A 15,809-nucleotide genomic window follows, 5' to 3' on the forward strand; every position below is an offset into this window, starting at 1 on the left:
TCTGCCACGACCAGGTAGCGTTTCAACAGTGCCCTTTGCCTTGAATTTGCGAATGATGCTTCCTAAGGTGTCTCTTGGTATGTTTAACATCTTTGCAATCTTCTTATAGCCATTGCCCTTCCTGTGAAGAGAAATCACCTCTTCTCTTGTCTTCCTGGACCATTCTCTTGCCTTCACCATGTTTGTAACCACACCAGTAAATGTCTAGAAGGAGCTGAGTATCACAGTCATTTTAAAGCTGCCTAATTGGTGCTTATTATGCTTGATTGCTGCTCGGTGACATCCACAGGTGTTTTCAATACCTGATGGAAAGCACCTGTATGAACCTCTGTTCTTCAGAGTGGTAGTCTTTAAGGGGTTGAATAATTGTGGCAATGAAGAAACCACATAAGAACCATTTACTACTGTATTACATAAACAATTGATGTCATTTTAGTTGCATTTGGGTAGTTACAACGTCCTTGTAGGATTTGATTCTGAATACAATTCCAAATGTACACTATAGTCCCTAAACCCCTTTACAGCATTGGGGGTTGAATAATTTTGGTCACAACTGTATCTGCTTGTATTTTTCAGCATTAAGGACACCATTGGTCCTGACCAATTCTCCAACTCTATTTGCAGACAGGCAGCCCCAAACTTGCAAGGATCCTCCACCATGCTTCACAGTTGCCTGCAGACACTCATTGCACTGCTCTCCAGCTCTTCACAAGCAAACTGCTGCCTGCTACAGCCAAATATTTCAAATTTTGATTCATCAGTCCAGAGCACCGACTGACATTTTTCTGCACCCAGTTCCTATGTTTTCTTGCATAGTGGAGTCACTTAGCCTTGTTTTCATGTCCTATGCACAAGGAAATATAACTGCAGCAGCTTTCATTTACCCCTCTACACCTGAATTGGTCTCTTCTAAAAGGGAAGAGCTTCAACACCTCTACGTAGTGTCAGAGCTGGGCCCCTTCCTCACACAACATCTCTACACCCAATCCTACTATTATCTGGCTCGACAGCCAGCAGAAATATGGTAGAGACATGAGGGTGCTGGCAATCTCCTTCACCACTAGGAACTGCTGGAACTTTGTATAGTCACCAGCACTTCATATAGCTAGGCACCAAATAGGAGAAGGAAAAAATGTTTCTTGAACTATATTGAGCCTTAGGACTCCTCTCCTAATTTTGAGGATTGGTTCTGCACCCCTTACCATGCTACTCTAGGCACTGGCCTGCAAGTACCATTACGATGAATAAAGCCCTGAATATAGGGAACTGGTCCACTTCTGCTTCACATATGGTTTATCAGGTTTTTTTTTTTTTTCAATCAACTCACTTCCAATATATAGCTATGAGCAATTAAATATTCCAATAAACAAGGTTAATGTCCTCTCTCACCTTGGCTATAGCCAGCCACATGTCCTTATGGGCAGAAAATCCATGTAACATAAGGATGGATGGTTTGGGCCCCGGTCTACCTCAACATGTGTAGCAGAATCTGTAGTTTCCATAGTTGGCAAATTTTACTTGCATTCCCAAGGCCCTGCGCCAGTACCTGAAACAAAGAACACGTGTCAGCACTGGAAATCACAATCAGACAAATTAAAGTGTTACTAAACCCAGGACCCCGCATCCACTATATCCGGTCTCCCACAGTACACAGAACATGGAAATGCAATTATTTTAGTAAATATAAACTGCTAAATACCTTTTCTCAGCAGTGAGAGCAGTCTTGTGACTTCTATCAGTGTCCAGCCAAGCACTAGCTAAAGCTTGTAGGAGAAGTTTAGTATAGGTCAAGTTTTTAGGGTGGAACATGTAGCATGTTCCAGCTCCTGCACCTTCTTTCCCCCCATCCACTCCCTCCATGTGACATCTGGCAGGGGATCCACTCCCTGCACCCGCTGTCACTTTTTAAAATTAGCAAGGCTATGTGGGGCTCCGCCCAAATAGCCACATCATTCATTCACAGTTTCCTGTAAGTGTTAATAAACCCAGGACCCCGCATTCACTATTTCTGGTCTTCCACAGTACACATCACATGGAAGTGCAACCATTTTAGTGAATATAAACTGCTAAATACCTTTTCTCATCAGCAGTTACAGCAGTCTTGTGACTTCCAGCAGTGTCCAGCCGAGCACATGTTAAAGCTTGTAGGAGTTTTCATTCTGCTCTAGGAGGATGCAAAACCCCTGACCTGTGCTGATTGGCCCTGTGCTGATCACATGCACTCTCCCAAAAAAAAAAAAAAACCTCTCTAGCAATACACACCAAATTGAGCATGTGCAAAATGTCTGTCTTCTCAGGAGATAAGAGCAGGTTGCTTGAAAAAGAGGAGGAACAGAGAAGAAAGGGTCAAAGGGCGTTTTTACACAATGCGGAGGATTAACCCCTTAGGTTCCACAGTGAGTATAACAAGCATGCTTTACTGCATATACAGACTGATTTTACTGTTGTGGGTTTAGTAACACTTTAATGAAATCAAATCAATTTTAGGGCTGAGCTATAATGAGAACTATGCCTATGACTGTACATTGATCTTGTCAAACTGTTAAATCTGTTAAAATAAATACTCATTTGGTAGTTAATTATCAAGGAGATTCCGGTTAGTCTCTTGGCAGTTTGTTTCAGAGTGATGGGCTTCAGAATGGGCACAACATATGGCAAAATATTGACAGGCAGAAATAACATAAGAATAGTATACAGAATCATCATATGCCTCGATATAGAGACACAGTGCAGATCAAGGTATGGGGAGTCAATCCCTGGGGTCAGCCCCCTGACCATGTTTATTGTGGTTCTCGACATCCTGAGTCCTGGCTCCCAGGAACTTTAGCTTAGTTTATACCATGCAAAGGGCAACCATGTGGTTGTGTAAAACAAAAGGTAACCTAATGCACATCCAAATCACAACCTCAGTGCATAAAGGGTTAATTCCATAGAACCACAGATTGGTTTTCCTCAAGAAAGACCCAGGAATCATACTTCCATAAATAAATAGTAGGCAGCACTCCAAACAGCTAACGTTTTGATTTTCATATATTTAAGAATGAAAGCATAGTATAAAAAACAGACAAGTACATCATTGTACATAGACAGGGAGGAGATCCAGGTTAAAAGAGTGCAGGGAGAAGAGGCTGTGGGGACTGGTCTAGCAGTGCTTAGGAGCCTGCAGGAGCAGAGGGTCGGGTAGGTAAAACTGCTTTAACAACCCCCTAGACATAAACAAACAGTTAAAGTATAACTAGGCAAACCTTCTTTTAGTTTTTGCATAGAGTGGAGAGGGATTAGAACCCCTGTCAGTTTTCTATTGAAGTCTGTGTCCCAGTTAGGGAGATTCACCTTCTCTGTTTGTTCGGTTTATCAGTGAAAGTACAAGAAAATCTCAAATTTTGGGCTGTCCCCAGAAAAGTAACAGAGGGGAAATCTTCCAATGGGGACATTAGTTCTGGTGACCTGGAAGTCCCCAAGGAATTCCCTTAATTTGCAGGGATTTCCAATCACTTCTTGTTTGACAATGGGACAAGAAGTGAAGGGAAATCTCCCCAATGGGACACAGATGGCATAAAATAAACTGAGAGGGGTTAATTTTGGGCTGTCCCCAGAAAAGGAATAGAGGGGAAATCTTCCAATGGGGACATTAGTTCTGGTGACCTGGACGTCCCCAAGGAATTCCTTTAATTTGCAGGGATTTCCGATCACTTCCTGTCTGACAATGGGACAAGAAGTGAAGGGAAATCTCCTCAATGGGACACAGATGGCAAAAAATAAACTGAGAGGGGTTAATAACCTCCCTTACTCTATCTAAAATGTAAAATAGTGTTGCCTGTAGTTCTACTTGAACCTTTGCAGTGTGCTACAAGGGATGATTTCAAGTTTCCTGGAGTTCAGCCTTTAAGAGAACAGTCACCAGTGGGCGTTTGTAATCATCAGAATCACTACTTTTGGGCTCCAGGTACCATATACTAGTGTCCTATATTACAGTGCGTGCATTTTCATCTCACATTCAATAGCGCAGCCTTACCAATAATAAATCTTGATGAGAGCGGCGGGCCACAGGAAAAAGGAAGTCACAAAAGCCAAAATCGGGATCAGCAAAGTACCTCCAGCTATTAGGAACATATTCAGTACATCCAGGTCCATGGTCCTTAGACCTTGTGCGGAAAGAGAGGAAACAGACTTTAGTGTGAAATTCAGCAGTGACAGTACAGCACTTCTTCCAATATCCATACATCTGTGTGCAGAGAATCAGCGCAGGTGTCTATAGTTCTGTAGAACATGAAATGAATGGGCAGACATATAATTTTTATGACAGAAGAATCATGAACAGCTAATTCTCAGAGCAATCATCCAGCATTAAAAAAAACAACACTATTACTCCACACTAGATTTATTCTTATATTCCTTACTTGGGCACATTTAATTTCCAATTGTTCTGTATTTTTATTGACTTACAGAAATATTTGAACACCCTGCGATTTTGAAAGTTCTACCACTTAGAAATCATGGAGGGGTCTGAAATTTACATTGTAGGTGCATTCCCACTCAGAGACAGAATTTAAAAAAAAAAAATTCAGAAAATCACATACAATCATAAAAATCATACAATGCGATTTCCTGAATTTTTTTTTAAATTCTGTCTCTCAGAGTGGGAATGCACCTACAATGTGAATTTCAGACCCCTCCATGATTTCTAAGTGGGAGAACTTGCAAAATCGCAGGGTGTTCAAATACTTCTGTTCCTCACTGTACATTGTATTGTGAATCGTTATCTTTTAGTCCTCATGCACATTGGACGTTTTACAGCGGCTGTTTTTGGCTTTGAGGGTTTTTTTCTACAGCCAGTAAACCCCCAGCATGTTATCCTATGTGTCCATGCACGAATAGACTGTAAATCAATGTTGTCTGGCAGAGGTGTTTTTTGGCTGGAAAACCCCTCAGAACTAGTTGGTTTCTAGAAGAGTTTTTTAGCTATAAAAACGCTTTAACGCTGAAAAATAGTAAATCGTGGTAAACCAGCGTTTTTGGACTTTTTTTTTTACCACAAAAAATTTTTTGCGCGGTAAAAAAAACCTCTAAAAAAAATGCAAACACGAAAAAATACAGCAAAATGCCACTAAACGCTAAAAAACGTTTTTAAACATGACTTTACATACCAGCATTATTAAAACACCCAGTGTGCATGAGCCTAATAAATCCAATTTACAGAAACTTGAAACAAATCAGCACAGCCAAGAATTATAAGAAATTAAAGAACTACATATTCCAAAGTTGTCTCCGTGCTGAACCTTCATTTCTTAGCCACTGTACCTAGGCAAAGCCTTGTACACACGGGCCGAATGTCAGGTGGCATTGGCCGGTTCAATAGAAACTGGCCGACATTCGGCCTGTGTGTATGGCAGCCCGTCTGACAGAAGCCAGCCAATCGACCAGCTTCTGTCAAAGGGGCATGGTTGTGGGGGCCTGCGGGCAGGGGGCTTATCGGAATCTGGAATCCCCCTTTAACAAGGGGGCCCCCAGATCCCGGCCCCCCCATGTGCATGAGGTACATAGTACCGATACTCATTCACAAAAAGTGTAGTGTGCTAAAAAGACAGGACATAAAATAAATGTTATGTGCAATTAAACCATGGCAACATCTAATGTTTGTGTAGTATTATGTTCAGCAGACTGTGTTCTTCTATTGTTGTGACTTAGATGACGTTCAGAGCACATTTTATGCCCAACTCATGCAAAACTCCACGTAATCCCAAGGGGTTCACATACTTTTTCTTGCAACTGTACACTTATTGGTATTTTTACAAAAATATGTAGCAGAATACATTTTGGCCTAAATTTCTGAACAAACTTGACTTTTTTTTACGTGAATTTTTTTTTTTTATTGGATATGGTTTAGAGCAGAAAGTAAAAAATATTGTTTCCAAAATGTTGACGCAAAGTCTGCCATCACAACACTCTATGCCTAGGCAAGATATGGTTTTGAACAGAATGGACACATTTCAGCTTTTTTCCTTCTTTGCTGTTGAACTACAGAATCAGTCTTCAGGCACAAGAGCTTTTACTGTCCCCTCCATTACAGTCTGTCCGCTTTGCGTTGCAACACAAGATACTCTAATAAAAGCCAAGGATTTCTTTAGAGATGTAATCTGTGCTCTTGCTACAACCTCTTCCCCAGCATGTAATGGAGCTGGAAAGTGAATGTCCTGGGAGAGAAGCACACAGCCTCCCCCAGGTAGTTTAGTGCCCAGGACCGCAGACACTAGGCCATTGAGTAGAACACCATGAACAACAGGTTTCCCAAATCTTGTCTTCTTGGCAAACTCCTCATCCAGGTGCAGTGGGTTCGTATCCCCAGTAAGTTCAGAGAACAGGGCGACGTCCTTCTGAGTGAAGATCCTAAGGAGCTCAGCACTATCACCAACCCGCAGGTGTAAAGGCCGCCACAATGCAAAGTTGTACCATTTGTATGATGATAATGGACAGCTGGAAATACCAAGTATTGTTCCTCGGGTGACCAAGTTGCGGAACATTTTTCAAAATAGCTAGTCAAGGACTAGTTCTCTGCTGTTACCTGCCAGTGCCAACAAGAAGGGAGAAACCTATATATATAGAGAAAAAATAATACTTTATTTAATAATCAACATGAATCAATATGTTTGTATATTTTATAAACACTGCTTGCGTTTATAGTTTTATATGTAATTTTATATGCTTTTGAGACCTGTCATGCCAGGATGCAATATAATGCATACTGCAGGGGTGAACAAATGTAGATGAATTCCAGTCTGTCTAACCCAGGAGCCAGATACACTAACTAGAGTGGACCTCAAAAGGTTAGAGACATTGTCTACCTGGTTCCTGGGATTTGTTCAGCCCTGGCATTCTATGATGAAAAAAAAAAAAAAAACCTGATATGTTTGTGATGGACTGATCCCTTAATATTTAAATGCTACTTTATAGCTGCATATAAATACCAGGTATGCTTTCTTGCAAACATGAACTTGAACAGTAACAATAAATCTGTGGTGTGTTAGGTTTTGTTTCCATTCCAGAAGCTCAGAAGGATCACAGAACAAGTCTGTCCAGTTAGAAAGTTCACTGGCAGGAGCTTCTGATCTCAGACCTGCATGAAAACCCAGTGTTATTGTTCTGTACAGTGACAGCTTGTCAGATAGGTTTACCTGTAAAACACGCAAAGAGCACTCCTGGTTCTGCTTCACAAATCCACTGCAAGAAAAGAATGTCAACTTAATCAGACATGCAATAAACCATTGACAATACATAATATGGAGTTCTGAAAATACATTTACAATAGTGTGCTGCTAGCAAGTATAGAACTTTAAACTAATCACACAATTCTCCATAGATAAGATCTCATGCTTAGTATGTAAAGACTCCTTTTCAATGAAAGACGAGACCCCCTTGGATTGTGCAATTTTTAAATGTTGGGAAAACGATTCTAATCCTACCTCTTTGCATTAAAGCAGTCTCCTAACTTACTCATCTGCAATTAGAGGTTTGTTTACATACAGTGAGGAAAATAAGTATTTGATCCTCTGCAGAATTTTTAGGTTTGCCCACTTACAAAGAAATGAAGGGTCTATAGCTTTTATCGTAGGTGTGTTTTAAAAGATACAGGCAAAATATCAACCAAAATTCCAGAAAAAACACATGATACAAAACGTTATAAATTGAGTTGCAATTCAGTGAGTAAAATAAGTATTTGATCCCCTACCGACCAACAATAATTCTGGATCCCACAGACTAATCTGTGTACCACATGAGCACATAGCCAGTCATGTCAATTTAAGAAGGCACTCCCAACGACAACTTGTTATGTGTATAAAAGACACCTGTCCACAGAATCTCTTTCTTCCATTCAAACTCACCATTAAACCTAAAGAGCTGTCAAAGGACATCAGGGAAAAGATTGTAGAGCTGCGCAAGGCTGGAATGGGCTACAAGACCATTAGCAAGAAGCTTGGTGAGAAGGATACTACTGTTGGAGCAATTATTCACAAATGGAAGAAATACAAAATAACTATCAATCGCCCTCAGTGTGGAGCTCCATGCAAGCTTTCACCTCATGGGGTAAGGATGATCATGAAAAAAGTGAGGGATCAGCCCAGACCTATATGGGAGGAGCTTGTGAATGATCTCAAGGCAGTTGGGACCACAGTCACCAGACAAACCATTGGTAACACAATACGCCGTAATGAAATCCTGCAGTCCCCGCAAGGTCCCCCTCCTTAAGAAGACACATGTACAGGCCTGTCTGAAGTTTGCCAATGAACATCTAAATGATTCAGAGAAGGATTGGGACAAAGTACTGTGGTCAGATGAGACCAAAATTGAGCTCTTTTGCCATTAACTCAATTTGCGGTGTTTGGAGGAAGAAAAATGCTGACTGTGACCCCAAGAACACCGTCCCTACAGTCAAGCACAGAGGTAGAAACATTATGCTTTAGGGGACATTTCTCTACTAAAGATACAGGTTGACTTTGCTGCATTAAGTGGCTCAAGAAGAAGCACATTAAGGTCATGGAGTGGCCTAGCCAGACTCCAGACCTCAATCCTACAGAACATTTTTGGAGGGAGCTGAAACTTCAAGTTGCCAAGCGACAGCCATGAAACCTGAAGAGAAGATCTGTAAAGAAGAGTGGATCAAAATTCCTCCCGAGATGTGTGCAAACCTGGTAACCAACTAAAAGAAACATCTTACCTCAATGTGCTTGCCAACAAGGGTTTCTCCACCAAGTACTAAGTCATGTTTTGCTTGGGGATCAAATAGTTATTTTACTCGCTGAACTGCAGCTCAATTTATAACATTTGTATCATGTGATTTTTCTGGGTTTTTTTTATTGATATTCTGTCTCTATCATTTAAAACACACCCATAATAAAAATTATAGACCATTTCTTTGTAAGTGGCCAAACGTCAAATATCTGCAGGGGATCAAAGAATTATTTTCCCCACTGTATGTGTTTAGTTTTGCAAATAGTATAAGACCTTTTGAAAAAAATTGCAAATGTATGATCCTATGTGCTTGCTTTATAAAAAACATCCATCTTTAGAATTTTAGTTTACAGATCTATCCCCTATGGCAGAAATTCTCAACCAATGGAAAGTACTGATAGCCGAGACAAGCTGCAGCAATGAATCAATCATCTCTTTTCTAGCTTTTGTTTATTCGGCTGCGGCAGGAAAGAAGGAGGGGTAGGTCGGACCTCATAACTAAGGTTAAAAAGCACCTAAAACATGGGACAAAGTACTACGTGTACTTTGACTCACCTGGGAAGTGGTTCCCAACCACTGGGTGATGGCCTCCCTCCTCCCAAATTTCCAGCCAGCTGTAGATTGCCTAACCAAAATAGTGCCCTCTACCTCCCATAATAACCACCTCCTGTCCAGCTGTTGTATATAAACGTCTGGACGGTGGCAGTGCAGGGTCAGGTGGCCATTTATAAACAGCCTCCCTGCCCCCTGCTTGTGCCCGCTCCCTGGGAGCGCGCAGCACTGCAACCCGGTGCCCGCTGTGTCCTCCGGGTACAGTGGAATACCGATCGTCAGACGGGACCTCTGTGCAAGGTCCCGATCATGTGATCACTGATTGGCCAATCAGTAATCACATGGAGAGTAGTAAGCAAGATGTAATTTCTGACACCTCTGCTTACTATGTGTGAAATCTATGAATGATCACAGAGGTCACATGGTACAAGGCTATTCACAACAGCCTTGTACCATGTGACAAGCTGTGATCAATCACAGCTCACACAGTAGTTCTCAATGGCTGCAACAATGCAGCCAGAGAGAAGGAGAAATGTTTGCTTTTACAGCCTTTATGGGTGTAAAAGCAATCAGTGTAAAATAAAAAAAAAAATAAATAATCTTCATCACGCCCCCCCCCCCCCCCCCCACACACAAGTAGTACAGTGTCACCATGTTGACACTGTACTGCTAGGGTGACAGTATGTATATAAAAATAAATATAAGAAAATAAAATAAAAATGTAAAAAAAAAAATGTTTAAACATTATAATTTTTGGTTATAGACTAATTTGGGTTTTTTTTTTTTACTAAAGAGATAATGGAATAAATTTTGGTCAAGATTTATTATGAAATATTTATTTGCAAAATTTTATAAGAAAAACAATTTTTTTCAAAATTTTTGGACATTTTCATTTACATAGCAAAAAAAATAAAAATCCGAGCGGTGAATAAATACCATCAAAATAAAGCTTTATCTGTCTCAAAAAAATGCTAAAAAATTCATATGGGTACAGTGTTGCATGACCGCACAATTGTCATTCAAAGTGTGATAGCGCTGAAAGCTGAAAATTGGCCTGGACAGGAAGGGGGTAAAAGTGCCCGGACTGGAAGTGGTTTTAATATGACTTTTTTTTTGTACACAAAGTTGTCACTTTAATGATATATTGCTCGCACATGCCATGGGTATATGTGGAATAACACCCCAAAACACATTATTCTACTTCTTACAAGTATGGCCATACCACATGTGAGAGACATTTTGGCAGCCTAGCTACATACATGCCCCCAAAAACCAATGACCACCTCCAGGCTTTCAAAGGGCATATTTCCTCATAGTACAAATGACCCCTTTTGGAAAGTAGACACCCAAGGAATTTGATAAGAGGCATGGGGAGTATTTTACAGATAAAATGTTTGTCACCAGGGTTTTGAAAAAAAAAGAAAATGTTTTGTTTTCTTTCTTCATTTTTCAGAAACATGTGGCAACAAATTAGATCTGAAAAACACTCGCCATGCCTCTTAGCAAATACCTTACACATACATACATACATACACACACACTTCCTTTACACGTTCTTCACATACCTGCTGTTGATTCTCAATATTGCACACAACGTCTTATCATCATATTTTAACAAGTCCAAGGGACAAGAGGCTCCCACCTAGAAACAAAAACACTGTATATAAAGGATTTTTTTTAGCTAGTGTAGGGAAAAGTTAAAACCTCTGTCATGTTTTTATTGAGGTCTCTGACTATGATAGGTAGATTCACCCCTCTGTCATGACAATAAATGAGCAAAAATCCAAAATGTAAGTGTTGTCTCCAGAGAAAGAGGTGAGGAAAAGTCTTCCAATGGGGACAGCTGTTCCTGTGGCAAATTTCTAAATGGAATTTCTGTTCCCTGAAATGGATTTCCTCTCACTTTCTGTTGCATTTCCAGGACAGGAAGTAATGTCCCCAGATGAGCAAATGCAGCAAAATAACTGCAAAGGGGTTTTAGCTCTTGATACTCTTTCCAAAACAAAAAGTGTTGGCTTTACATATTATGGCCAGGGATGAAATATTTTATTCATAGGGGCTCATTCATACGAGTGATCAGACCTCATCCGTATAAACCCAAACACTTATTAATTACACAGGTTCTGTGGCTGATTAAGGAGGCAATTAAACTCACATAGTGCCTTGTCTGCATTAAATAAGCCTCAGAACCGGTGTAATTAATAAGTGTTCGGGTTTAAAAGGATGAGGTGGCAACCCTAGATCAGACCCATCCTCCGATCTAAGCTGCTGCCTGCTGCGTGTTATCCAACTTGGAACTTCATACAGACAGCCCACAGAGGTGGATGCACGTGCAGCGGCTTCACAGACACAATCACATGTCATAATTTCACATGCAAGCAGGTGCATGGATCCGAATGCACAGGTTCTGTGTTCGTGCAGCTACTGCGTGTGAATCCACTTCTATGAGCTGCCTACATGCAGCTCTGAGGTGGATTCACGCACAGAAAATGAGTCCTTAGTGTCTGTCTATTAGTTGCTCTTTACACCAGTTAATAATGAGACAGGCAATTATAACCAATCACAGAAAAATAAGATAAAATCACAGGTAACAATGGAGTATTCTGCATGTCACAATCAGTTAAAAAGGAAACTACAATGCACCCTCAGGCAGTTCTCAATTTGAGTTAAAGTGGTTGTAAACCTCTGACATGAAATATGAACAACATATATCCTTCTATATTGTGTATTTGTATCACCCAGGGCACTAAGCGTAATTTCTTTTTGCTGCCTTGTTCCTCTATCTGCAGTCACTTGTGACAAGTTTTCCTGACCCCAAGAGAAAAAAGATGACAGGAGAGGGCACATCCTGTAACTGACAGCCTTGGCAATGTTCCTGTGTGCTGTGTGAAGGAGGGTGTGTGTCCCTTCCCTCTAATCGGCTTTGGAAACGCTTCTCACTGAGTGTAACTTCAGCTCCCCGACCCCTGTAATTCAGAGCTGAGAGATCCTGTGTAAATTCTGCACTTTGAATGGATTTAGAGGACAGATAGCTGTAGATAAACAGGTCCAACTTATGAAGGAGGATTTGTTTCATCTCTGTGTATCACCTGAGGCTAGTCACTTCACTGGGTATGTGAAAGGGCCAATTCACACCATAGAAACGCAGTCCAGATGCGCTTTTTCACCCTTTTTTCTCTTCAATTTAAATAGGGACATGTGCAATTCAGTGCACTTTTGGTGCATTCCAGTGCGTTTTACTGCGTTCCAATACAGTTCTGTGCAGGAAAAATGCAATCTGTTCTACTTTTTTTCTGCAACTGGAACTGCAAGCACTGATGTGAACTATGACATTGACAACCATATAACCTACTTTCTGTGTAATGTGGAGGCAGAAAAAAAGCAACTGAAATGCATGTAGTGTGAACTGGCCCTAAGGGTTTACAACCACTTCAATTGTTAAGAGGACCATTTTTACTATGAGTTCACATATTTACATGTGTTGTGCCTGCTGTGCCACATTTTTATGCTTTTTTTTCATGTACAGATAGGGTGGCCTCTGATAGAGTGGTTTACTGATTAGCATCCACATTGAAGAACCAAAGGGATAAAGACAATTATTCACAAACAGAATCAGTTGTCGTGAATCATTCCAACTGAATGATAGTCTTGCACTGAATACAACTGTAAAGCTAAGTTCACATTTGTGTGATGTGGTAATGCATGAAAAAAAATCACATGAATTCCCGCAATGAACAAAAAGCGTGCATCCTTTTTGCAGGCACATAGCGACACCCCAACACACCTTGCTAAAATGTGTGTGATGTGTTTTGGTGCAGTGGGATTAAGGGGAAAAAAAGTCAACTTTCGCACATGAGAAGCCAAACAAAATGAATGTATACCCTAAATGTGATGCACCAAAATACAGAAACACCTGCATAGGCGTGAACAGAGCCCTACACACACTGCACTGAGACTATGCACTACTAGATCCATGGAAACGTGGCTGCTATGCTGTATGCTTGAAATCAATTAAAAAAAAATACTAAAATCAGAAAAGTGAAAATAATTCCAATGATGGGCTCATGCACACAGCTGATTTGGGCCGTACACTGCCCAGACCAACATAGTTCTGCGGAGGTAACACAGGTGTTCCAATCAGCAGTGGAAGGGCAGGAAACCTGTATAAATCAATAACAGGCTGACAAGGTCTGTATCTGTTTGCATGTAATTGCACATGGAGTGGTTATCTGCTGTTCGGGATGGATGTGCGCTCCAGGACATGGACATTCTGGGGTTGATTTACTAAAACTGGAGAGTGCAATACCTGGTGCAGCAGTGCACGGTAGCCAATCAGCTTCTAAATTCAGCTTGTTCAGTTAAGCTTTGACAAAAACCCTGGAAGCCGATTGGTCTCTATGCAGAGCTGCACCAGATTTTGTCCTCTTCAGTTGCAGTAAATCAACCCCTCTGTGTCTATAGGCACGGATCCATCCCTGCACACATGACTGCTTTATATGTAATTACATCTGAACACCAGTGAACAGTGTCAGCCTAGTCGGCTGTGTGCTTTTTTTTTACTAAAGAGCATAGGAAGTTATGGTGATGGGAGATTAACAATTTTGTCATGTAGGGATGTGAAGAAAAATTCTCAGTCTTCTATCCTGGTACTGGAAGCCATAAAAGTGGACAGTCCATGAAGATCAGACACAACCGGTACTTACCTCTCCATGCAATTCCTTTACAGCAGACACAATCAGTGATTTGTACTGAGCTGCAGTCAGCTTGACACCTTCACGCTGAAATACTCTGCAGACCAAACACAAGTATATCAGTAAGTACACAGAGCTCCTATAATTAGGGATGAACACGGGCGTGGTTGGATCCTAGCCTGAACCCAGGTCAGCAAGCCCATCAGGAACTGTTACCTGTACTGGGCTAATCATCTGCAGCTAAGGCATTCCCCACTCCACAGCCAGATGTATACACGCCCCTGGTATATGTGCAGCTGCAGGGAATTACTCGGCCACCGATGATTGGACCAGTACAGGCGACAGCTTCCTGGCAGGCTCGCTCCTTGGGTTCAGACTAGGATCCAAATATGGCCAAGTTCATCTATAATTATATTTAGTGTATTGTGCCTGAGCAACTCACAGCTGGATCTTCAGGTACTGATACTCAGAGGGGTTCTTCAGCACAGTCCTTTCACATGAAACTGGTTCCGATGGAACGGGTCGCCCTTCCATGTTTACACAATCCAGTTATTTCTAGGAATATAAATCACAGGAAAATAAAATGCTTCCATTTAGATATATAGGCTCCCTAATAGAAACTAGTGGAAGTGCCCAAACGTGCCCCCTATGCTCCTTCATCCAGAGTGGGGGCACTCTAATACAGGAGGTGTGTTACTGGCCAGATCACCTGGTGAAAACAGAGGGGGAAAAAAGACTAATTTAGCACATCTAGTGAATGGTAAGCTGCAATATATTTCATGTTTGGGGATAATACCACCTTATTGACAGCTGGCATTATACAGCCCACTTCCTGTGAGCCCAGGTTGTCATGGACACACCACCCTTAGGGTGCATCATCATTGCCAGTCCTGAGCTCACAGTACACAGGATGGCGCTCACATTAGATCACTTCCGGGGACCTGGAATCTTTCTTCCATGAACCTGACTCATCTGTACAGGAGAGCGGGCCGCACTGACATCCTCATCCTTCTCTCAGCTCAGTCATCTGGGAAGTACTGCAGCCAGCCAGAGCCAGGAGATGTGTATTGTAGGAGGAGGTCAGCCATGGCAGCCCCTGGCTTTCCTCTATCACATGTACACCAGCCTTTCTTCTCAGCTGTATAATCCAGACAACCTATAAGAATCACCATAACCCTCTGTACTCTGTATGTCCTACACCCCGGAGCCACTACACTCACCATCCCTCCACCTGGACACCTCTCACACCGAACACCAGAGGAAAGACAAACCTGCACATGGCTAACCAAACATGTCTGCACTGCCGGGGCAGCGAGTTCTCCAGGATCCAAGGCGACCGCCATATGTAAGAGGACCAAAGAACCATTCATATTGGCTGCAATGTCCTCCGCAAAATGGCTCCGAAATGGAGACAAAATAAGAACTACGCATGACCTCTATGGACTGTGTCCTGCGGGCGTAACTTTGTAAATTGTCCCCCTAGAAACTGTGACTTGTGACTTCCTACAGCTAAAGTATATTCTATGCAGTACAAAACCTGGTGTGTTACTGCCATCTAGTGGACAAATAGGAATTTACACTAGCGATAGAAAACATCACAATGCTATAGTTTTCACTCCTTACATTTCAGAACCATGAAATAAACTGGTTCAATAACCGGCGTGTTACTGCCACCTGGTGGTCAGATAGGAAGTTACACTAAAGTCATAATACTGAAATTTGTTCAATAAAAGGTGTGCTACTGCCACCTAATAGAAAAATGGGAAGTTACACTAACATTACTATTATTATTATTATTATACAGTATTTATAAAGCGCCAATAGTTCGCTCAGCGCTGT

At 41.5% G+C, this 15,809-nt stretch overlaps 2 protein-coding genes and 1 pseudogene across 5 annotated transcripts in view; all 3 read right to left on the reverse strand.

The window, feature by feature from the left end:
- The window catches only part of LOC149461165 (monoacylglycerol lipase abhd6-A-like), a 31,389-nt pseudogene extending 26,883 nt beyond the window's left edge, over nt 1-4,506 (reverse strand). The window contains exons 1-2 of the transcript XR_016312945.1: nt 4,016-4,506; nt 1,390-1,546 (exon numbers count right to left, since the gene is read on the reverse strand). The product of XR_016312945.1 is annotated as a monoacylglycerol lipase abhd6-A-like (transcript). The remainder of the gene's footprint in view (nt 1-1,389; nt 1,547-4,015) is intronic.
- Nucleotides 4,507-5,844: 1,338 nt separating this feature from the next.
- LOC149461166 (hydroxyacyl-thioester dehydratase type 2, mitochondrial-like) lies at nt 5,845-6,521 on the reverse strand. The gene has a single exon (XM_089678771.1). It carries the CDS (start codon nt 6,519-6,521, stop codon nt 6,027-6,029), a length of 495 nt encoding a protein of 164 aa, XP_089534897.1. The 3' UTR covers nt 5,845-6,026.
- Nucleotides 6,452-15,368, reverse strand: LOC149461167 (ribonuclease P protein subunit p14-like). 3 transcript variants are annotated; one of them, XM_089678774.1, is made up of 6 exons: nt 15,242-15,368; nt 14,413-14,525; nt 13,983-14,067; nt 10,845-10,921; nt 7,173-7,218; nt 6,452-6,590 (listed from the first exon to the last, which is right to left on the reverse strand). In XM_089678774.1, the coding sequence occupies exons 2-6, from the start codon at nt 14,502-14,504 to the stop codon at nt 6,534-6,536; spliced, it is 357 nt and encodes a 118-aa protein (XP_089534900.1). In that variant the 5' UTR covers nt 14,505-14,525; nt 15,242-15,368; the 3' UTR covers nt 6,452-6,533. The 3 variants fall into 3 exon arrangements, with proteins under 3 accessions (XP_089534900.1, XP_089534898.1, XP_089534899.1); XM_089678772.1 differs by having other exon boundaries at nt 15,191-15,278; XM_089678773.1 differs by lacking the exon at nt 15,242-15,368 and adding an exon at nt 14,892-15,174.
- Between the last annotated feature and the right edge of the window lie 441 nt (nt 15,369-15,809).

The sequence above is a fragment of the Staurois parvus genome, unplaced genomic scaffold (genome assembly GCF_062004578.1).
Source record: "Staurois parvus isolate SC_StPar_1 unplaced genomic scaffold, SC_StPar_1.0 ptg000209l, whole genome shotgun sequence".
Classification (NCBI taxonomy): domain Eukaryota; kingdom Metazoa; phylum Chordata; class Amphibia; order Anura; family Ranidae; genus Staurois; species Staurois parvus.